Source organism: Caretta caretta, chromosome 2 (genome assembly GCF_965140235.1).
Source record: "Caretta caretta isolate rCarCar2 chromosome 2, rCarCar1.hap1, whole genome shotgun sequence".
In the NCBI taxonomy this organism is placed as follows: Eukaryota; Metazoa; Chordata; order Testudines; family Cheloniidae; genus Caretta; species Caretta caretta.
In genome coordinates, this window is record NC_134207.1 from 224831427 (window position 1) to 224855565 (window position 24139).

Sequence of the window (24139 nt, forward strand, 5' to 3'; positions counted from 1 at the left end):
CTAAGGAGGCAGACTCCACCCACGTAGAATGCACTGTGACTCTGCCAGGAGAAGGTAGGTTGGAGTATTTGTAGCATTCAAGGATGCACCCCGACACTCATTTAGCGATTCACTGGGATGAGAGGGCTTGTCTCTTTGACCGTCTGATGATGGCAACAAAAAGTTTAGGTGACTTCCAAAAGAGGCAAGTCCTGGGGAGGTAGAATATTCAGGCATGGATGCCAAGGAGGTACAGAGTTCTGTCGGCGGGAGAGGTGTGTGGCTTTGGGTAGAACACAGGCAAGTGCATGGATTGACTGAGGTGGAATTCGGACACCTTCTCCTTGTTAAATATCATGTGGCGCAGGGGTGGGGGGGGGATCTGGCATCATGGCAGCAAGCTTGCCGACATGCCTGGCCGAGGTAATGGCAAATAAGAATGCCACTTGCATTCCTTTCCTTTCCCATCCTGGCTAATAGCCATTCATGGACTTAACCTCCATGAATTTATCTAGTTCCCTTTTAAACCCTACTATAGTCCTAGCCTTCTCGACCTCCTCAGGCAAGGAGTTCCACAGGTTGACTGTGCACTGTGTGAAGAACAACTTCCTTTTATTTGTTTTAAACCTGCTGCCCATTAATTTCATTTGGTGAAAAGGAACGTTGTCCCTAGCCTCTGTTTGTCAGAGGGTGGAGATGCATGGCAGGAGAGAGATCACTTGATCGTTACCTGTTAGTTCACGCCCTCTGGGGCACCTGGCATAGGCCACTGTCAGCAGACAGGATACTGGGCTGGATGGACCTTTGGTCTGACCCAGTATGGTCATTCTTATGTTCTTATGTTGCATAGAGAACATGTTGCCGTTGGTTCAAAGGGTGGTCTCATGAGGGCAGAAAGAACGAGGTTGAGGTCCCATGAGGGCATGAGCTTCATCATCGATGGAAAGGTGTTGATCAAGCCCTTCTTGAAGTACACAGTGGTGGGGTGTGTAAAGACGGACAGGCCATCCATTGCAGGAGAAAGGTGCTAAGTGCTGCCAGATGCACTCAAATAGAGTTGAGAGCCAGTACCGATGTTTTAAAGGGCAAGGAAATAGACCAGGATGACTGGGATGGTCACTGTGTCCCCTGAGTAGTTGTGGCGATGGAAGCGTCTAGAAAGCGTCTCCATTTAGTGCAGTTGCATGTTCTGGTGGATTCCCTCCTGCTTTGGGTGAGGTTTGCCAAACCGGGGTGGAGCATGCACAGTCTACACTTGATGCCCATCCAAATACCAGACTGTGATGTGAAGAAGGTCTCGATTGGGATGATGGAGTCATCTCTGACCTTGTGTGAGGAGATCTGGGAGCGAGAAGAGACGGATAGGTGGTCAGTGAACCAGAACTTCTGCGGACAGTAGGGTGCTGTGAGGATGACGGTGGCCTTGTCCCGGCGAATCTTGAGGAGAACCTGCGGCAGGAGGGGAATGGAGTGAAAGGCATAACAGGTCGCCCGTCCAGGATTGGAGAGTGTCACCTTGAGAGCCCTTGCCTAGAACTCCCCTGGAGCAATAGAGGGGGACTTTCCGAAGTCCTTGAGAGACAAAGAAGTCCCACCGGGAGGTGCCCCACAATGCAAAGAGGTTGTGGAGCATGGTATCATGTAGCTGGTTGAAGTATACAGTTTTGCTGAGTGTGTCGTCTAGGGAATTTTGGGGGCCTGGTGTGTGGCCTGAAGTGTGACCTGGTTCCTGATGCACCAGTTCCAGAGACGGATAGACTTGGAGCAAAGAGAAGGAGACCTGGCTCCACCCTGTTTGTTGATTTATGCCACAGCAGTGATATTGTCACTGAATGTGAAGGGACCATATGAGCGGGAGGAAGGCGTTGCATGTGAGACAGACTACCCTGAGTTCTAATATGTTTATGGGCAGCCTAAGTGGGCTCCCCACCCCACAAGGAAAACGTCTGTCTTGATAGTGGCCTGTGGTGCGGAGGAGCTGAAGGAGGTGCCAATCATGATCTGGAATGGATCTGACCACCAGTTGAGGGAGGTTAGCACAGGCACGGGATATGGTCTCTGCTGGGCTTGTAGGTGGAGAGAAGACAAACTTGTAGACCATGCAAGGTCATCCATGCGACATTATGTGAGTGCAGGCCACCATACGACTTAGGAGGGAGAGGCATTATTGGACTGTGTTATGGGGTTTGAGGCGAAGGCACATGATGAGGGCATTTATCAATGTGAAGCAGTCTGCCGAGAGGAAGGATCATGCTGCGATCGAGTCCAGCCTCGTCCCTATGAAGTATATTGTCTGTGTGTATGTCAAAATAGACTTGTCTTTGTTGATACAAATACCCAGGAATGCCAGGAGGCCGAGAACACAGCAGATCACAGAGAGCACTTCCTGTTGAGATTGTGCCACCAGGAGCCAGTCGTTAAGGTACTGAGGTTAAGGTATTGTGTGGCCTAGGCATCACATCTGGCCATTACCACTCTGAAGATCTTTGTGAACACTCTTGGTGTTTTTGCTATGCTGAATGGAAGGACCCAAAATTGGTAGTTGTGGTGTCCCACCCCGAAATGGAGAAACTTCCTGTATGACAGGTGGAAGTCCATGTGGAAGCAAGCATCTTCGAGAGCCACGAACCATGCTCCCTTGTGGAGGGAGAGGATGATCAATACCAGCTTCACCATCTGGAATTTGGATTCCTGATAAACATATTCAGTAACTGAAGATTATGAATGGGGTGGCATCCTCTGCCCTTCTTTGGGATGAGGCAGTACTGTGAGTAAAAGCCTCCCCCACGGTATTGGGGCAGGATACACTCTATCTCACACACACACCCCCCTTGAGGAGTAGAATGTCTGCTTCTTGTTGGAGAAGGAGTTGGTAGGAGGGCGATGAGGTGGGAAGGAGAGGAACTATCACGCATCTGTGGTGGATGATATCCAGTACCCAATTGTCCGCTGTGGTCTAGTCCGAACAACAATAGGGCGAGATGGCCCCTGAAGATGACCTGTGGTGTGATGCTGAAGAAGTTCACAGGTCTTGACTTGCACATCAAAATTTGGCCTGCAGCTGGGAGAGGGTCCAAGAGGTGGTCGTGGTACAGACTGCTGCTGTCAAAGTGGAAGCTCTTGTAGGTGCTGATAGTAGGCTGGGTAAGATGTGTGTGGCTGCAGGCGAAAGGGTTATTTCTGGTGTCTGTATCTAGGACCAGAGCGTAAATGTCAAGGGAACGTAGCGTGGACCTTGAATTTTTGGAGTGCAGGGACTTTTCCGTCTTTTCATTGAAGAGGTTGGACTCATCACAGGAGAGGACCTCGACCGTATTTTGCACCTCCCTGAGGAAGCCAGAGGATTGGAGCCATTAGTCCCTGTGTATGACCATACCGGTGGCTACTGATCGAGAGGCGGTGTCGGCTGCGTCCACTACTGCCTGGAGGGCAACCTTGGTTGCTAGCCCTCCTTCAACCACCAGTGTCTAGAACTGCTCCTAGTATTCAGTGTCTAGAACTGCTCTAGCATTCTTGTCCTGGAACTCTGCTGGCCTGTTGTAGTTGTTAAAATCGTATTTGGCTAGCAGAGCCTGATAGTTGGCAATATGGAACTGCAGCCCCGCAGATGAAAAAAACTTCCTGCCCAGCATGTCCAGCCTCTTGGCCACCTTATCAGGAGAGGTGGATTTTTGTGGTTGCTGTCTTGCCCGTTCAGCAGTCATGTGAACAACCAGGAAACTGGGAGAAGAGCGGGTGAATAGGAATTTGGCCTCCTTACCCCACACAAAGTACCATCTCTCTGCTCGCTTGGGTGTGGGTGCACATGAGGTGGGTGTGTGCCACACTGCATGGGCCTGTTCCATGGTGACCTCATTGATGGGGAGCACCACCCTGGAGAGGCCTGGGGGTTGGAGGATGTCCAGCAGCTGATGATGTCAGTCCTGGACTTCCTCCAAAGGAATCTGCAGGTCCGCTGCCACCCTCTGTAGCAAGTCCTGGTATTGCCAGTGATCATCTGACAGAGAGTGGGAAAGGGATGATCGCTTCATCCAGCAACAAGGATGCTCTGGTAGGGACAGGTGGAATCGGTAGTACCAGCTCCATGTCCTCCCCTTCCTCGTACACCAACGAGGTAAGCAGGTGTACAGGGGATGCCTGGCATGAAACCTGGGAATGGTTCTCGACGTCTCTGGTCCCCAAAGGCCAGAAGGAGGGGGTCTATCGGTTGTGGCAGGCCCCATGGGAAGGATCACAGGCTGGAGGATAGGGAGGTGTGGTTCGCACATCCAGGTTCTGGCCTGGCATCAGGGAAGATGGCAGTTCCACATCCGAGAAGTCCTCTGAGTCGGAGGATGGTGCTATCAATGGCAGGACCATTTGTACCAGAAGGTTGCAGTGCAGCATGAAAGGAGCAGTTTCTATGGTAGGAAGAGCAGGGGTTCATTCTTCGGCATGGGGATGTCCCAGCTGAGTGGAGGGCCCAAGAGGAGCAGATACTGTGCGTAGGGGAGGATCAACTTCTCTGCCACTTGGCCAGGGGTCCATGGAGCACCCATCGAGATGGGTGAGGTACCTGGTGGAGTGTGTGGGGTCAGCTGGACTGCAGGACGCTGTCAGAGCAGGTGGTGTCATGTGCATCAGTGAGCATTCTGGATGTTTCGGTACTGGGTTTGCCTTTGGATCCCATTTGTGTTTGCTTTTCCTTCCAGCCCAGGGGTCTTCGGTGCCAACCTGGCAGGATCCATGCACAATGTCTCACCCAACCTGGCATGGCAAGGCTTGGGGAGGGAATGCTGCACTTACGAGCAGTCCTCTGCGGGGACCTGCTCTTGTCACTGTGAGTGTTTTTTACTCTCACACAAGGACTTGTCCTTGTCCTTTGGTATCAATGGTTCTGCACCGTAAGTGGTGCTCAGAGAGGTGCTCGCGGTAAGAGGTGGCTGCTCCACAGGGAGTCCTCCTGGGCCGGGATCCAAGTGTGCTGGGGGTCACATAGCCTCTTCCATGAGATGCTTATGGAGACAGATATCACAGGCTTCCCTGGTCCTGGGCAGGAAGGACTTTCAGATAACAGCAGCGCACATCTCAGCACAGTGAGCTAAGTGCTATGGAATGTCGTTGCTCCTGCAACGTTGTTAAGGCTGCTAAGCTGCTACAGTTGCTCAGTGCTTCCCTTCATGGATCTCTGGCATTATCAGGGTGAGCAGAGAGCACAGTCTGCTAATTCAGCAGACCTCAATGTTACTCAAAGAAAGACCGCAGGCTTGGTTCGGTGGTGAAGGCACTCAGCCAAGTTTATGGTTGACGAAGCAGGATACTAGTGTCCTGGCTCCGTGGTTACAGGTACACTAACAAATATATGCCTGCGACAATGGTACCAGGTCAGTCAGCATACTAGGATGCTGCCCCCTAGGCTGGACATAAGTGCCCCTCCTATGACTTCTCCTTTTATACACTGATACAAATAAGTTACGTATTATGCTCCTGACGTGGTTAGTTACCAACCCTACACCTTGTACCTGCTAGTTCAAACAAAATGTCTTTATCCATTAGCCTGTTATCCCATCCTTATCTTACAAGAGGTTGGTGTGTTCCTGTACCATCTCTTAAGAACGTGTTTATATTTTTACTTGAGAACCTGGACATTCTTGTACCATTCTCTCTGGTCAGGAATGTGCAGGCGTCCTCCGGTTCACAGCCTTTGATTCACACTGATTAGGTATGTCTAGGGCTCCAGCAAGGCCGACACGCACCTCGCCCAGACAGCAGAGGTACTACTGGTGCTCACTGGTCACGGAGAATGAGCACAGCAGGAGACATGGTTTTTAAAGCCCAGAATCTGGGCATAGTCCCCGGTTGGGGTGGAATCCCCAGGCTGAGGAAAGACTAACACTTCTACTATACTAGAACTACTAAAGATTATGTACATGTATATACATGGAGAAATAACTATCTGAGCAAGCTAAGAGCGAAAGTAACAAGGGGTTCCGGACTCAGTGCCCCTTACTCTCAAGTGAAGTCCTGGAAGACAGGTCCTTGGGCTTCACAGATCTAGGTTCTGCTCTCAAGCTCATGCTCGGAGGGCCACTGCTTATCAGTTGGGGCCAACATACAGTGGATATTCCTGGCTCAGATCAGAATGAGGTCTCATAGCCTTCTGGGTGTCTCCTCAACCAAAGCTGATGAGCTTCACATGTTCACAGGGGAAACGAGCGAAAGATGCTGCACTTTGTGGAAATATGTATCTTACCCAAACAGTAGAGGTTGGTGGTCGTCGCTCAAACAGAAAGAACAAGGGCAAGAGACCCAATTCTTGGACTCTAGGCATAGATCCAGACCATGAGCAGGACTTCCCAGAAAAGGGAAAAACAAGATACATAAACTATACTATAAAAAATATAACTATGCTAGCCTAAAAACTACTTGTGATATCTATTTACAGGCTATAAAAAAGAAGCTGGAGAAATCTGCGGACACAGAGGATTCTGACTCAAGCCATGCAGTGGTAAGAAGGAACTGGAGAGACATCAGCCTCTTATGCCCTTGGTCTGAAGTATGAGGAGATTGACTGCATATGCACTGGCCAATGGACACAGCTTGTTAAGAATCTCTGGGACTTGGGTGCATGGTGTGCATGCATTCCCAAATACAGAGTACGCATAGGTACCAGCACTCAAAGAACTGGTATAGACAAACTTTTCTGTGTATTGTTAGGTGCTCCCAAGGAAAGGAAACAGAACAGGACTGAGAAACCAACCTAGTCACTCAGTCAAATGTGAAAGGAATGTGGGCCCCATACCCAAAGAAAAGAAACAAGGAACTTGGCATTAGCCAGTGTGGGCACAGGGAAAGATCAAAGATCTTTAGAGTGCTAGGCACAGTTACCTCCTCCTCCTATGTATTACATGTACATTTTGTTGCACTGTACAATAATGCTCAAAAATCAGATGGTTGTGAAAACAAGAGCCATGCTGGGGAAGGCAGGCTGGTAGACTTATGAGTGACTAAAAGCCACTGTGGTCAGAGCCCATCAGGCTGTCAGACCAAGGGAGTTGAAAGGAGAGAATAACTGAAGAGCGCAGTGACTCTTTCTTTCCATCATATCAAAAATTTACTACAGGTACCAAACTAGAAAAGACTGAAAGCTGAAACGGGGCTAATAGGCAGTATCAGCATGAAACTGGAATACAATCAGAGACCTAAGCACTATTAAATCACCTGAAGGTACTAAATTAAGTGGAATTACCAGTCCAATTACACAGCAGCCATTGCCATTTAGTATCAGGTTTAAACTGATTCCTTTGCAGACCTCCCATTTAAGAGGAATTCCCAGTAAAGGCTTGGTCTACACTACATACATACTTTGGTATAACTATGTCACTCAGAGGTGTGAAAAATCCACACCTCTGAGCGATGTAGTTATATTGACCTTAACCCCGTGTAGACAGTACTATGTCGGTGGGAGAGCTCCTCCCACCAACACGGCTACCGTGTCTCATGGAGGTGGAGTTATTAAGACAATGGGAGAGCTATCTCCTGTTGGCTTAGAGCATGTTTGCCAGATGTGCTACAGCTGTAGTGTAGACCTGTTTTAAGAGTGCCCAGAATTAGTGGCAGATACTATACAGAATTTTCACATACATTAGAATTTGTTGTTGTTGGTAAACTGCAGTTATGTTAGCACAGAGAGTAGAGTTCATTCTTCAATCAGCAGGTGGAGACTATGGCCTACACACGTATAAGGTATTCTTGAGGCAGGAGGTGAGTAGTTAAAACTCCTCCAGTCACAGCTGTTTTCACATATCGAGTAGGGTAAACAAGCTTCTAAAATTTGGCTCAGGTAGCTATTTATTCCATTTTTCTGTTTCGTATTTCTCGAACATTAAATTCCTTTAACTATTATTATTAATAACTAGTATGGTTCTTCCTCATACTATATGGTTTAATCTTATAAAGTTAATGTTATAAATATATGTAGTTTGATTTTCCTTTGATCTCTCCTCAGTTCATGTGGCTACCTGATAGTTTATTTTTCTGTTTCTTTCAGATTTACAAATGTAGCATTCTAAATGGACTTTCCCCCATCTTTGTAATTCTTAAGTTTGTATTAAAATTTTTCTCTTTGTGTAATAGCTTTGTTGAATACATATATAAATACCACAATATAACCACAAATCTGTATATTTATATCTGATTTTTACCTCTACACAGGTTTTCATCCCTGAGGCAGCAGCGTAGTGCAAAGGTGTATTTTTTTTGTTATCAACAGCATCAATAGCTGCTCGTTCATATTCTCCTTGGTCAAGCTTTGCTCCTTTCCATTTTAGGATCATTTGCAGACAATCTGCTCTTCTGATATCATCTTCAGAGGGTCGTGCCAAGCGAGGATGGAGAGCTCCCTCAGCTATCATAATTTGAGGTCCCATACACAGCAAGTGCATAGATGTCTCATTGTGCACATTTCGTTTATTTGGGTTTCCATCTCTAACAAAAAGAAAAGTCCTACATGGAAAAATGAAGAAAAATAATCAGTATATAATGTAATTTATTATTTTGATAAAGTAAGTCAAAGCAAAGAATTTTCATTATGGCTGCTACTCTCTTCTAGCCAAGATTTTCATTTATCCTATTCAATGATAAATTAAAAATATTTCACAAGTGTGAAGAGCTGGCTATGATCTTAGTCTCTTGAGCTGTGCTGCTCAAATATGGAAGTAAAACTAAAAATATTACTAATCTCTCTCATTTGTGTGGTGTTCCTGGGTTGCTTTAATTACCCCCTTTATTCTCTTCCAAAGGCCCCAAATTGCTTTGACCTTCCTTTCCATGGAAAAAGGCTGGATGTAACTCACTCCAGAGTTCATGCATCCTGGTCTGAATGCTCACTTGTAGTAGGTCATTCAAGAGAGACTTGAGGTGTGTTTCTTCCCTCCAGGCATAATTATTCCCAACCCTTGTCCTTTACTCTTGGAAGTGAGTTACTGTCAAAATCAGCCATAATCTCTAATCCCAAAGTAGCAGTAAAATACAGCACCACTAAAACACCCCTGAATAGTGTATTTTACTCACAATGCAAGAAAAAAAATCTTCTGTGCAATAAATTCAACTGATACACCAAGAAACAGAAGACGATTCAGAATACACATTAAAATTCATGTTTTAAGCAGAATTTGTAAATATTCTGACATGGATCACTTCTATTTATGTACTTATTGTTTTAATACTGATATAGCTCATGATTTGCAAAGGCATGCTGACAGTTGCAAACAAACTTTTCCACCTTTAAAGTGCAGTCAGTGTTTTTTAACAAAACCTCTTCTTATTTTTTCCCCCACCAGGCTGTAAACTCATTCAAGACAAAGGTACCAAAGATTTTCTTTCTTCAAAGTATTTCAGAAGTATTTTAAAATTAAGATAGTTATTTTTTTTTTCCTACTAGCAGTGCAAAAATTGAGAAAAGTTTCTTCCACAATATGTAAAGTTTTACACTCAGAGGTCTCAGTAATAAGCCCCTCCCCGTTCTGAGGAATGAGGGGCTTAAGTAGGGGCTACCAGTCTGGTACTCTCCTTACCAAGCAAATGAGTGGGAAGTGGATCGAGTGGGGAGTGGGAAGAGCCGAGGTTCTGTCCTGCCCCCAATGCAAAATCTCATGCCCCAGAGATAGTCCAGATGGGGAAGTAATCTGTACCAGTGAAAAGGTGCAGCTTTTTCTCCTTTGAGGCTATGGGAAAGCAACAGATTGTGATTCCTGGAGTCACAATCTGGTTCCTGCCCCGCTTTACTTTGCCCCTTACACAGGCAGGATTATAAAATTACAATCCAGTTTTGAAAGAAGAGAATTAGGGCACATTACACCAGTACAATTGGGTTCTAACTTGATTGGGCCCTTGGTCTCTATTTAAAAAATTATCCTTAAAGGAGGGTAAGCAATTGGCAATTTGTGGGAGGAAGAAAATGGGGTCTTTGTAGGTGACTGGGAGGAATCTGCAGCAGGGTAGTGAATTCAAGGGAAAAGAAAGATAATAGCAGGGAATGGAGTGGAAAGCAAAATCAAGGACTTTGCATGGAGCTAAGCAGGATGGATCATCTGGGAGGAGCTAGGAGATGGACCAGGGACTTTGCATGCATTTGAAAAGGTCATTTCCAGAGATACTCTCAACTACTCCAACCCCAGCCACATGCAAAATCAGCCAAACTCTCTGTCCACCCATATTCCAGCTGCTGCTTGCTTTAATGTGAGGGCCTTCGGACTCCCTCCTCACAGCTTGTGAAAACCAAAAGAACCCCAAATACTTAATTTTTAACTGTATTTTGGAATTTCACTGAAGACAAGTCAAGGTTCCTTCCCCACTCTGAACTCTAGGGTACAGATGTGGGGACCTGCGTGAAAGACCCCCCAAGCTTATTCTTACCAGTTTAGGTTAAAACTTCCCCAACGTACAAACTATTTTACCTTTTGTCCCTGGACCTTATGCTGCCACCACCAAAGCGTCTAACAAAAATAACAGGGGAAGTGCCCACTTGGAAATGTCTCCCCCCCAAAATATCCCCCCAAGCCCTACACCCCCTTTCCTGGGGAAGGCTTGATAAAAATCCTCACCAATTTGCATAGGTGAACACAAACCCTTGGATCTTAAGAACAATGAAAAAACTATCAGGTTCTTAAAAGAGAATTTTAATTAAAGAAAAAATAAAAGAAAAACCTCTGTAAAATCAGGAAGGGAAATACTTTACAGAGTAGTCAGATTCAAAACATAGAGAATCACTCTAGGCAAAACCTTAAGTTACAAAAAGACACAAAAACAGGAATATACATTCCATCCAGCACAACTTATTTTATCAGCCATTTAAACAAAACAGATTCTAACGCATATCTAACTAGATTGCTGACTAACTCTTGCAGGAGTTCTGACCTGCATTCCTGCTCTGGTCCCGGCAAAAGCATCACCCAGACAGAGTGGACTCTTTGTTTTTCCCCCCCTCCAGCTTTGAAAGTATCTTGTCTCTTCATTGGTGATTTTGGTCAGGTGCCAGCGAGGTTATCTTAGCTTCTTAACCCTTTACAGGTGAAAGGGTTTTCCCTCCTGGCCAGGAGGGATTTAAAGGTGGTTACCCTTCCCTTTATATTTATGACAACATTTAAGGGCATAAAAAAATAACCTGAAAGCCAGTTAAAAAGTCACCAGTTCCTTTCACCCACCAGCCTTATTGGACACCAGCCTTATAGGAAAAATGGAGAGATTGATTTTTTTTTTTAAAGTGCTCTCAGTCTGCCATATTTGAAAAGGTGACTTATTTTATACTATCTGCTTTTTCATTTTACTCATATTTACTTCAGTGTTTGGAAAGAAAGAGCATATGTTGTGACGCTGGCAGACCAGGTCAGATCAGGGCCACAGGCCAATTTGGTTGTATTAATATAGACCTAAGTGAGTAATGTATAAGTATGTTGTCAAGGTTCCTCCCCCACTCTGAACTCTAGGGTACAGATGTGGGGACCTGCATGAAAAAACCCCCTAAGCTTATCTTTACCAGCTTAGGTCAAAACTTCCCCAAGGTACAAAATATTACACCCGTTATCCTTGGAATGGCCGCTACCACCACCAAACTAAAACTGGTTACTGGGGAAGAGCTGTTTGGACGCGTCTTTCCCCCCAAAATACTTCCCCAAAACCTTGCACCCCACTTCCTGGACAAGGTTTGGTAAAAAGCCTCACCAATTTGCCTAGGTGACTACAGACCCAGACCCTTGGATCTTAAGAACAATGAACAATCCTCCCAACACTTGCACCCCCCCCTCTCCTGGGAAATGTTGGATAAAAAGCCTCACCAATTTGCATAGGTGACCACAGACCCAAACCCTTGGATCTGAGAACAATGAAAAAGCATTCAGTTTTTTTAAAAGAAGACTTTTAATAAAAAATAGCAGTAAATAGAAATAAAGAAATCCCCCCTGTAAAATCAGGATGGTAGATATCTTACAGGGTAATTAGATTCAAAACATAGAGAACCCCTCTAGGCAAAACCTTAAGTTACAAAAAAAAGTACACAGACAGAAATAGTTATTCTATTCAGCACAATTCTTTTCTCAGCCATTTAAAGAAATCATAATCTAACACATACCTAGCTAGATTACTTACTAAAAGTTCTAAGACTCCATTCCTGTTCTGTCTCTGGCAAGAGCAGCATACAGACAGACACAGACCCTTTGTTCCTCTCCCTGCTCCCAGCTTTTGAAAGTATCTTGTCTCCTCATTGGTCATTTTGGTCAGGTGCCAGCGAGGTTACCTTTAGCTTCTTAACCCTTTACAGGTGAGAGGAGCTTTCCCCTGGCCAGGAGGGATTTCAAAGGGGTTTACCCTTCCCTTTATATTTATGACATATGTATTCAAATGTTTAAACTTCATGAAAACTAGTGAAACGTTTGCATCATGTATACCCATGGAACTAAAATAACCCATTAAAGAAACTTTGTGAAATGCTAATGAAGGACTTTATCAGAAAAGATGCTAATTCCAAAACAAAAGGCATTGTGATGATGACTGGAGGTCAAAAGACTGTGTATTCCTCACTCATCATCATCAAAGGAAAAGCCGATGTGAGCAGAGATACTGTCAGCTTGTCTTCTGTCAGAAGAAGATATAAAAATGGATTCAAAGAAAGATCCTTCATCTCTGGCCTGTTTGGACTCTTACAGGGAATGTACCATATGCAAAGCAGAGATCCCCAGAGACAATCTTGGTATCCTGAAAGACTTTTGGGAAACTGGCAGTTTATTACATCACTGCTACCATTTGGAGTTACAAACTGTGATTCACCTGTATATATATTTTATCCGCTTCAACCTCTCAATAACTCTCATTCTTTTTTCTTAGCTAATAAATCTTTAGTTAGTTTACTACAGAATTGGCTGCCAGCATTGTCTTTGGTGTAAGATCTGGAGTACCAACTGATCTGGGGTAAGTGACTGTTTTTTTTGGGACTGGGAGAAATCTGATGTGGTGTGATTTTTGGTTTAAGTGACCATTAACACAAAGTTCAGCTTGTCTGGGTGGCATGATAGGCTGGAGAATCTAAGGAGACTGTCTGCAACTCCATGTAAGACTGGTATGGTGATCCAGGAATTTGTTCAAGGCTTGATGAAATCTAATTATAGAACACTCCATCATCTTGGGGTATCTGCCCTGTTTCTGACAGTCTGCCCTAAGGTAGGCAGTCACAGTTGTAAGCTACTCCAGACAGTGTGACATGTGCATTCAATGTTTTCAAGGTAGATAGACTTTACATTCTTCTAGCAAATTTAGGATGATAGACAGCATTATTAAACTATCAAAAAAATGGTGCAGTAATTTCCTACCATAATTTCCTAGTATGACCTCTAATCTGACCCTGGATTAGATTTACTACAGACTGTTCATCTGTAAAACACTTTAGTCAACAAACAAACAACTTCTGTCAAGAGAGAAATGGAAAATTGAAGCACATATAATAGCAAGTATCTTTTAGTTTACAGTTATTGTATGTACTAATTAACTATGACAATGGGTCTTTATAAAAGATAATATCTATGAAGCAATAATTAGACTGGATATAAGAAATAATGTAAAAATTTGCAAGCAGAGACATTTAAGTCTGGTACAGTGACCTTTCAGAATTCAAGCTTTCCTTGAAACACTCCAGATTTTAAATCAGTCAGTCATTCTCAAACTTTTGTACTGGTGACTCCTTTCACACAGCAAGCCTCAGAGTGCGACCCACCTTATAAATTAAAAACACTTTTTTTATATTTAACACGATTATAAATGCTGGAGGTGAAGTGGGGTTTGGGGTGGAGGCTCACAGCTCATGACCATCCACATCATTACCTCACGACCCCCTGAGGGGTCACAACCCCCAGTTTGAGAACCCCTGTTTTAAATGAAGCACTTTATGCTACACTGAAGTTAGTTATGGAAACATTTCGCCATATTTACCAACTTAATAGAAATGGGCAGTGATTAGTTACAGCAACTTTGATAGTGAATAACAGCTTAATTTTCCCACCATTGCTCACTTGGAGTAGTAACTTATGTCATGGCTATAGGGCTAACTGCACCTCTCTCCACTTTCTCTGAGTGCACCCCCTTAGGTATCAGGCCTTGTGCCTTTCTCTCTCCTAGGGTGAAAATCTGCAATTCTCCCACTCTTAGACCAGGCCTTGTGCTACAGTACCCTATACACGCTCAATAGTGCCTACCCAGCTGGTCTGACTGGGTTCAGCACCTGCAGTTCTTCCCTTTGGGTTTCTGTGACCAGTGCTGTATACAGCAAGCAGACAGCTGTCTATAACCAAAGTATTGTTTAACAGTAGGAACAAAACATTTAGGGCAAAAAAGGATTTTAAAACAAAAAGTCCACTTGAATGTCTATCTTACCTAAAGGTTTTCCATCCTCTGATGGTACCCTAGGCAGGCCTAACTTCTTCAGACACCCCAGCACATCCTGCGTCAGTGTGGGCCCCCTGAACAACTCCCCCAAAACAATTACCATCTCTTGAGAGGGTGGTCTTTTTAAACTGCTCCAGTCCTTTTGATCTTCTGGTTCCCAGTCCTTAGCCCTGTTTGCCAAAAACAGTTCTGTAAATTGGCTGGAGCCAGGAGGTGGAATCTTCAAAGCCAATAGCACAGGCATAGTTTTTTAACAACCCTTAAGTGTTTACCCCAGAGGTGGCTTATCTTGAACCATTATTTTCTTTCTTGCTCATTTTCCTTACAGTCCCCTGTAACTAAACCAACGTTCATACAGTAAACATCCTAATAACCAGATCAACATACAATATTCATAAATTATTACAGTGTAGCTTCAATTCTGTCACACCTTACTCCATGCGTAGTCAGGGTGGCAGAAATAAGTTCTAAAGAAGTGCACATGTCGTGCGGTGTAAAGGATTAATTGGCATGAATTTGGGATTGCCATTACTAATGAGCAGTGAAGTCATGACTGAATTAAGGAGGTCTTCCCAAATGAGCGCCAACAGAACCTTTATACTATACCGCACAATCAAGTATTTTTATATGCTACATATTTTACACAAAATCTATTTTACAGATGTTTTAGAGAGTTTTAAAAAAGAATTATTGGAACTATTTTTTATCCCTCTACCTATAAAGTCAACTGCCTTATTCACCAAGATTGCACTATCCTGACCTCAGAGCAACCCATAAAGGCACGTAAGAATTATCTAAAATAATTTTTATGTACATAAAATGTCACAATTTAAAGTCTAATATTTGAGGGCTAAAGGTCTTGGTCCCATTGGGGAAGCTGGGAATCTCCCCTTTCCAACAGTATAGAGCTCACATGCATAACGCTGCAAGAATGTGAGTTGAACTGTAAAGCTGAGCATTTTTTAATGTACAGAAAGGCTACTACTGGTCCAGCAATGATTAACAGCAGCTAACCATTTCTCCTTCTATCTTTGGGGGGAGGGAGAGGAGGGAGGAGTCACAGCCAGGTCCCCTCAGCAGAAGCTTCTTCTCCTGTTGCTGCAGAGTGGTATTCCTCCAGGAAACAATGCACTCTAAATATGTAACAGTCTGACCTATACTGAAGAAGCCTTCCCTTTGATTCAGCATATCTCACACAATTCCACCCTACTTTCTTGATTATGAGCTCATGAATGGAATAGTCTCCAAACAGACCATTCTACAGATATTTTCCTGATACCCTCCCAGCTAGATTTCAGGTCAGGTCCTGAAACAGAGACAGCAGTGATAGCGCTGGCAGATGACCTCCTCCTTTTCTTGGCCATAAACAGGGGGAAAAACATTTATACTCATACTCCTCAATCTCTCTATAGCATTTGATACAGTTGACCACAGGGAGAGATTGAGATGCCATGGTCTCAAACGGCAGCTGACAATGCGGACAATACACAGATATACCTTCTATTCCAATAGCACCACCTTTCAACTATCCCAAAACCTGGCTGAGACTGACCTACCTACAAAACAGCTGGCTGAAACTGACTATAGTGGGGTGGTTTGGGCCTATTGGTCTGTGACTCCAACTCCCACCTTTATGTCAGTTCAAGGTGTCCAAGCCCTCTGGATGAGGTCTTAGCTGGACTGGCCTCATTGACAGTAATCCCTAGTGTGATGGGTTCGGTCACAGAGACCCCCTTGGGACTGCCACCTGACATGCTGAAATTACCTTTGAGCCAGTTTTCCCTGCCAGCTTGGGACTCCAGAACCCTGCCTTGTTAAGCCAGACACGCTAGTCTGCTGCAGACCTGGGTCTGGTCCACATGCCCAAAGCTGCAGACTTTAACCAAAAACTGCACAGCAGGTCACCTATCTCCAACACCCAGTGGGATCCAAACCCCAGATAAATCCGTTTTACTCTGTATAAAGCTTATACAGGGTAAACTCAAACTGTCCGCCCTCTATAACACTAATAGAGAGATATGCACAGCTGTTTGCTCCCCCAGGTATTAATCACTTACTCTGGGTTAATTAATAAACAAAAGTGATTTTATTAAGTATAATAAGTAGGATTTAAGTGTTTTCAAGTAATAACAGACAGAACAAAGTAAGTCACCAAGCAAAATAAAGCAAAAACACGCAAGTCTAAGCCTAATACATTAAGAAACTGATTACAGGTAAAATCTCACTCTCAGAGACGTTCTAAAAAGCTCCTTTCACAGATTAGACTCCTTCCTAGTCTGGGCCCAATCTTTTCCCCGGTACATTCCTTGCTAGTTTCAGCAGACATATTACATGGAAAGCAGGGGTGTTCTCATGACTGGCCGCCTCCCCCTTTGTTCCGTTCCATCCCCTTTTATAACTTTGGCACAAGGCAGGAACCTTTTGTCTCTCTGGGTCCCCACCCCGCCTTCTAAATGGAAAAGCACCAGGATTAACATGGATTCCAGTATCAGGTGACATGTTCACATGTCCTGTGAGACCCCAGCCTCCATTCTTCCAGGGCTGGCCCACACGTACCCGGGAAGGTTTGCAAGTAAACGGAGCCATTTACAGGTCATTGATTCTGAAGCACCCTTAATGGCTTCCTCTTAATGGGTTTACATCAGTAATACAAGTTTATATCTTATTTTCCTAACTTCAGACACAGAGATAATACATGCAAACAAATAGGATGAACACACTCAGTAGATCATAAGCTTTGTAATGATACCTTACAAGAGACCTTTTGCATGAAGCATATTCCAGTTACATTATATTTACACTCATAAGCATATTTCCATAAAACATTAAACATCATACCTAGCTCTGCACTCCTGAGAAAAGGGGTCATAGGTCTGAGGTGGGTAGGAGAACCCAGGCCCTCCCTGTCCACTGAGTTCCAACCCAAGTGCCTGAAAGAGGAGCAGTGTGCACTGGCCTATGTTCAGCTGGCCCCTTTGCTCACCTTCCCCATACCATGCCTGTGTCTCAGTTTGGGGTGTGGCCATAGTGGACTTAAACCTTATTTCTAAACCCCATAGTTTAAGGCTGATGTCTGCAGCCTTTTTGAGTCTTTGCCCCAGTTCTCCCTCCATTTTGTGAGAAGGAGCGGGGAGAGAGAGAAGACTCAGCAGAAGCTTCTTCTCCTGTTGCCGCGGAGTGGTACTCCTCCAGGAAACAGCCTCTTTCTTTGCCCTCTTGCCCGGGATGCTGAAGATCCCTTTATACTGGCCTTCTCCCAGGAGCAGTACGGCTCCAGCCCTTCCCTTTTCTCAGCCTTATTTTGGGGTTTGTGAACTCCATCACACTGACACTGAGCAAGATGCACCTTTTTTGGAATGAAGATAGAAGCTTAGAGAACATCTTTCTCTCACCTTCCACAACAACAATTTAGCAGCTGCATTCTTCAGGAACTACAAAGCAATCAAATTCAAGGGAGAAGCTTGAGACAGAGCTTTCTTGGCAACAGATCCAAGGCTTTGGAACTCATCACTGAAGGGGACATAAGAATGGCCAATACTCTCAATATTTCTTAGAATGAAGTATAAAAAACTCACTTTTTTGAGGTTTTTGTATTTTTTTTTTAAGTTACAGCTGTGGTAAAGCAAAGAAGAAGAAGAAGAAGAGAGAATGTAAAAGATTCAATCAAGAAAGGAGTTACAGAAATGGGTAGAAAAGGAGTGGAGGAAATAAAAGGTGGTCCTCAGATACTGCAGCGATGGGTACCAATACAACAACTTAGATAGCTAAAGACAGATCTGGTTTTTGGGAAAGTGAAATTTTGTGGATGTTCGCAGTAAAACACATTCCATGCCCTTCTCTTATAATTAAATCTGTTCTATAATATATTGGTTCCCTTCCCCTTTCTGTTAATTCCCTATTCCAGTTTCTTTTACTACAGACCTTACTATCATGTTTCCACATTGCAATTAAATCTGTAATAATTTTAAACTAACAGAAAATGGAAAGTATAAAGAAGATTTTTCTCTTCAGCAGTTCTCCTGAAATCTTGTCTACTGTCTCAAAAATAGACAGAATAGCAAAATGGAAAAATAAAAATGTGAAGAGATCACAATTATTTAAGTCTTTTTTTAAAATGTCTCAAGCACACACTTTATTATCAAGGCTGGTACGAGCATATGGGCCTGCAGTGGAAAACTCTGTTCTCACCAACAACTGCTGATTTCTCCCCCAAAGAACATGGGAGGTTATGGCACTGGAAAAGCTCTGTGCCTGAAAGAAACACAAATACCTTGAATATGCTGACTTGTGGACTCTGTCATTTTTTTTTTTTAGATGGACTACTACTTGATGTCCAAGTCAGTATGCTTGAGCAGTTTTTTATTTGGAGTCTAGCCCCAACAAATATTGCCTCCACTCTTCTATCTTCATTTATAAGGTTCATGTCACAAAGACTTCTTTCTCTAAACAAACAATGTGACCAGCAGGAGAGCAGGTTTTACGACAGAAGGAGCCATGCCCATTCTGCAGTGGAGTGTGTCCACTTGGATCCCACAGGTACCACTACATCTGTAGAAGTCTCCAGCAGGAGTTCATCTGACTACAAGGTAGCAAACAACCAGAGTTAAAGGAAGATTGCTGAAATGAGGAGCTTTATGGAGTGTAGGGTGGCCAATTTTCTAATATCTGAAAACTGAACCCTCCCATGCCCTGCCTCTTCCCCAGGCCCTGTCCCCTTCCCCAAGGCCCTGCCTCACCTCTTCCCCCCAAGGTCCTGCCCCTGCTCCGCCTCTTCCCATGGCCCCACCCCTGCTCCACCTCTTCTCCACAAGGCCTGCCCCTGCTCACTTCTCTCCCCCCATTGCTCACTGCTCTCCAGCCTCATCTCCAGCATGTGTAGCACCAACAGGCTTGCAAACCCTAGCTCCAGCAGACCATCTGGGAGTACAGATCAGAAAAGCACTGCAGCCGCATGGGAGCAACCACGCAGCCCCACTGGCAAGCAAGGATGCGGCCCTCCTGAACAGCAGCCTCCTGCCTCCCTCTGTGCTGCCTGCCTAGCAGTCCCCTTCCATGCCTGCTCGAGCCCTCCCAGTCTGGCCAGGGAAAGGGATGGCTGACAGGGCAGCTCGTGTTCAATGTTCCATGCCTGCTGGGAGCCTGTACCCCACTTGCCATGAGCCCCCACACTCTCCTCCACTGCAGCCCTGAAAACCATGCTCCTCAAAGGAGCTGCCCGTGGACCAAGCTGGTCCATACATGCTACCCCAGGAGCCACTGCTTCAGGGCGAGGTGACAGACCGCCACTTTCCCACCCCACCCCAGTAACCGGACTTTTAGTATGTGGTCAGTGCATCTGACCAGACACTGCCAGGTTCCCTTTTCTACCAGACTTTCTGGTTAAAAATCAGACACCAGGCAACCCTAAGTGGGTGCCAAAAGTCTACCAAATAGCTATTCTTAGCTCTACCCATAACAATGTGGTAGCAGTCCAGGTTACAGAATGGTGGGCTCCTTCAAGAGTGAAAATTCTTCTGTTTTAAAATTTTCATATAAAACAAACCGTCTGCACCTTGAAACAAACAACAGAGTGCATAATATTCTGCATGGTTGAATTCCTGGTACTTCCCAGTCCTGTTGAGTATCATTGTTCCACCCAGTTTCTGTGATGCCTATTTATACTCAGCTCCTCATGAACATGAGGCACTATAGTTCAGCCATAGCATTTGTTGACAAACACTTACAAAATCTGTCTATAATTAGTGGTCTGCTTTCATGTGATGTAATTGAATGGGACTCTCTCACTTGCCTGTTTTTTTTTTTTTTCATTTCCTACCTATACTTTATCAGTTTCTATCCTCTCCACTTGACTAGGGGGAGCTCTGTACCTGGGGGGATTAATTCAAAAGACTCCAACTGCCGTCCAAGAAAGTTCTCTCCAGCACATATGAGCTTTACTCTTATTACTGAGAGCTCCATTGTGTCAGAGAAGCAAAGGCCTTTCATTTTGTCCACAATGAATGACTGGTTCGACTTATAGAATGGCTTTGTGCGTTCAATATAAAAAGCCAGTGGTCGTCGAACATCCAGTGAGTGCAGTCTTTGTTCCTGACTTTCAGCGTGTGGCTTAGGGTAAAAGACCGGAAGAAAAATGTCAAGGAGAACCTCCCTAACGGGTTCAGAGCACATTAGCTCTGTTGGTTAAACCATGAAGCTTCCAAGCAGTGAGGCTTGAATGTTGGAGACTGCCATGATCTTGAGTGATCAGGTCTGGAAGCAGGGGCAACAAGATTGGGGTGCCCACCGATAGCTCCAGGAGCGTGGTATTACCAGTGCTGATGGGGCCAGGCTGGCACTATCCGTATGACCGCGGCCCTCTCCCTGCGGATCTTGAGCAGAACCTCATGGACAAGCAGGAAAGGCGGAAAAATGTACAACAGTTGATCCATCCAAGGGAGGAGGAATGTGTCCGCGAGGGAGTCCAGACTGTGATTCCGGAAGGAACAGAACTGCAAGCATTTTCTGTTGCTTTTTATGGCGAACAGGTCGATTCAGGGAACTCCCCACCTTTGAACAATGTCGTTCACCGTGTCTGGGTGAATGGACCACTCATGATTGTGGAAGGATCTACTGAGGTAGTCTGCCAACTCGTTCTAAGAACCTGGGAGGTAGGATGCTTCCAGATGAATTGAGTGGGCTATGCAGAAATCCCACAGCTCGAGGGCTTCCCAACATAGGGGAGAGGAATGAGCCCCACCCTGCTTCTTTATATAAAACATCGCAGTCGTGTTGTCCGTCATCACCTCCATGCATTTCTCTTGCAAGTGGGCATGGAAGATCTGGCATGCCACGCAGACGACTCCTTGACGTTGATGTGGAGCGAGAGCTCGTCTTGCAACCAGGGACTTTGGGTCCGAAGATCTCCCAGATGAGCACCCCATCCCAACACTGACGCATCTGTGACCAGGGACAGCGAGGGCTGGGGCTTGACAAAGGGGACTCTTGAGTATACTTTCAGTGGTTTGATTCTGTGGAATGATTCAAGAACTGAGGTCAGAAGAATGACCACCTTGTCCAGACTGTTGCACCCTGACTGATAGGTTGATGCCAGCCAGGCCTGGAGAGGTCTGAGCCTCAGTCTCACGTGCTGTACCATACAAGTACAAGCTGCCATATCACCGAGGAGCTTCAAGCAATTCGTCGCTGTGGTGGTGGGGTATTGCTGAAGCCTTGTATGATGTCTGTCACCGTCCGAAAACAAGATGCGGGAAGAAATGCTCTGGCCTGACCAGAGTCCAGCACTACCCCAGTAAACTCTATTCCTGTGTAGGGGACAGGGTTTTACTTGTGTACGTTCAGAAGGAGACCCAGCCTGTCGAAGGTGGATCTTACCAGGTTGACGTGATGCTAGCCTCCACTTGCACCCTGGATCGGCCCCTGAGCAGCCAGTCACTGAGGTAAGGGAATACCTGCACCAGCCTTCGTCACAGGAAGGCGGCTACAACTGCCATGCATTTGGTAAACACCTGAGGGGCCACTGACAGACCAAACGGAAGGACCGTAAACTGGTAATAGTTGTGGTTCACCATGAACCTGAGAAAACGTCTGTGGGCTGGAATTATAGATACGTAGAAGTATGCATCCTTGAAGTCGAGGGCGGCATACCAGTCTCCCGGACCCAGAGACAGGATGATGGCATTTAGAGAAACCATGCGGAACCTCAACTTTTTCATGAATCCGTTGAGGCCTTGCAGGTCAAGGATGGGTCTAAGACCCCCTTTGGTTTTGGGGATTAGGAAATATTGGGAACAGAATCCCTTGCCCCTTAGCTCCTGATGAACCTCCTCCACTGGTTCCACGACGAGGAGCGTATGGACTTCCTGCATGAGGAATTGTGACCCTTCCTGCTTGTGAGAAGGGTCCCTGAAGAGGGACGGGGAAAGGGGGTGGGAGGGAGTGGAGGAGCAGAATTGGAGAGAATATCCCACTTCTACAGTGTGAAGGACCCAGCAGTCTGATGTTATCTGGGACCAAGCACAGTAAAAGTGGAACAGATGATTCAGAAAACAAGGACAAGGATCCGGTGAGTTGACTGGTGCGTCATCCCTGGGCACGTCTTTAAAAGGCTTGCTTAGAGCCCAATGACTGCCTCACTGAGCCCTGGCCTTGACTGGGCAGAGGATGCGGAGGCTTCCGTCTGCCATTCCTGCCCCTCTTCCTGTCTTGGCCGGGGAGGGTAGAAGCGCTGAAGGGGTTGTGGCTTAAAGTGCTTTCACTGGTTAGCAGGGGTATGCAGGCCCAGTGATTTTAATGTTGCTCGCGAATCCATTAGGCTGTGGAGACTGGAGTCCATCTGCACCGAAAACAGGCCCATGTCATCAAAGGATAAGTCCTGAATTGTGGAAAGCCGGACACCCGAAGCCATGAACTCCTCCTCATGGCTATGCCAGAGGACAAGGACACTGATCGGACCAGGCAATCTTGTCTGGTTTACCCTTCTTACCTAAATCAATGATGGGAGCAGTCAGGGTACTAAAGTACAGGATGGATCTCCAGTAATATCCTGCCATCCCAGTAAAGGTTTGTACTTTTTTCTTGTCTGACGAGTGGGCCAATTCTTAGTAACCTCCATTTTTTTTTTGCAGGTTCTGGTTTTATACAGCCACTCCCCAATCTGTGGTTGAAACAGACTTCATCTGCAATCCCTGTCTTGCATTTCTCCACCTTTACAGTCAGGCCTGCTGTCTGACTACTGTGAAGTACCCTACTTATGTGGGTCATATGCTCTCCCCAAATGTGACTGAAAATACAAATATCTGTATATGGCAAATTCCCCTGTCCCATATAGTAATCCATCTACCAGCTGCTGGAGGATAGGTGGGGCCAAAAGGAAGGACAAGTAATTCAAAGAGTCCTATTAAGGTAAATGCTGATTTGAGCTAAGTCCAAAAGCACCTGCCAATATAACTTTTGGTGAGGTCTCCAGGCTCTGGGCTGTTTTCCCAGTAACCCTGAAGGGTGAACATTTAGTTGGAGCCCTGGTTCCCGTCTCCACCCAGTGGACAGCCAGTGAGATGTATCCAAGCTTACTGGAAAATACCTTGTGATAAGCCTGCAACAACTCCTGTTCTTTGCTTGCTGTGTGGCGATTAAGTGATAGGAGATGGTTATAGAGTACAGGGAGGGGATGGCCCCAGATCTAGAGGGGATCCTCTCCCTCCCCGTCCCTTCCCACAGCCAGGGCCAGATTTTCTTTGTCGTCATGTTCACAGGATACACTTGGTGCCAGTGTGAGTGAGTAGACAGCACCACCACATAGTTTAACTCACTGAGTTTGATTATTTTAAAGGGCCCTTCCTCTTTGTCTGCACTGGAATGAGCACTATAATGTGGTTTCCTGTACCATATGTCTGACAACATGCAGTGCCTACATACCAGATTTTATATTTCTCCTGAGCTCTAGTTAGATTCTCCACGGCAAAACCCATGAGTTCTATGAGGTTTTTCCAGAAGGCCAGCGTGTACCACTTAGACTCACCTGTGAGACAGAGTCCACTGTATCTCCCTACTCTGCCCTCATTAGACTCAGAGGGCCCTGTACCCTCCTCCCATAGTGCAAGTTCAAAAGGGGAAAATCCTGTGGTTTCTTGGGGAACCTTGTGATGGCAAACATCAGGTAAAGTAAACATTTACCCCAGTCACTGGGGTGTTGGTCCACAAACATTTTCAGCATAATTTTAAGGGTTCAATTAAATCTCTCAACCAGCCTGTT

General features: G+C 45.4%; 1 protein-coding gene across 6 annotated transcripts in view; it reads right to left on the reverse strand.

The window, feature by feature from the left end:
- ANKIB1 (ankyrin repeat and IBR domain containing 1) overlaps positions 1-24139 on the reverse strand; it is a 169272-nt gene that overhangs the window by 88552 nt on the left and 56581 nt on the right. For all 6 annotated transcript variants that reach the window (XM_048838130.2, XM_048838131.2, XM_048838127.2 and 3 more), the window contains one exon: positions 8163-8463. In XM_048838130.2, coding sequence (XP_048694087.1) covers positions 8163-8463 — 301 coding nt within the window. The remainder of the gene's footprint in view (positions 1-8162; positions 8464-24139) is intronic.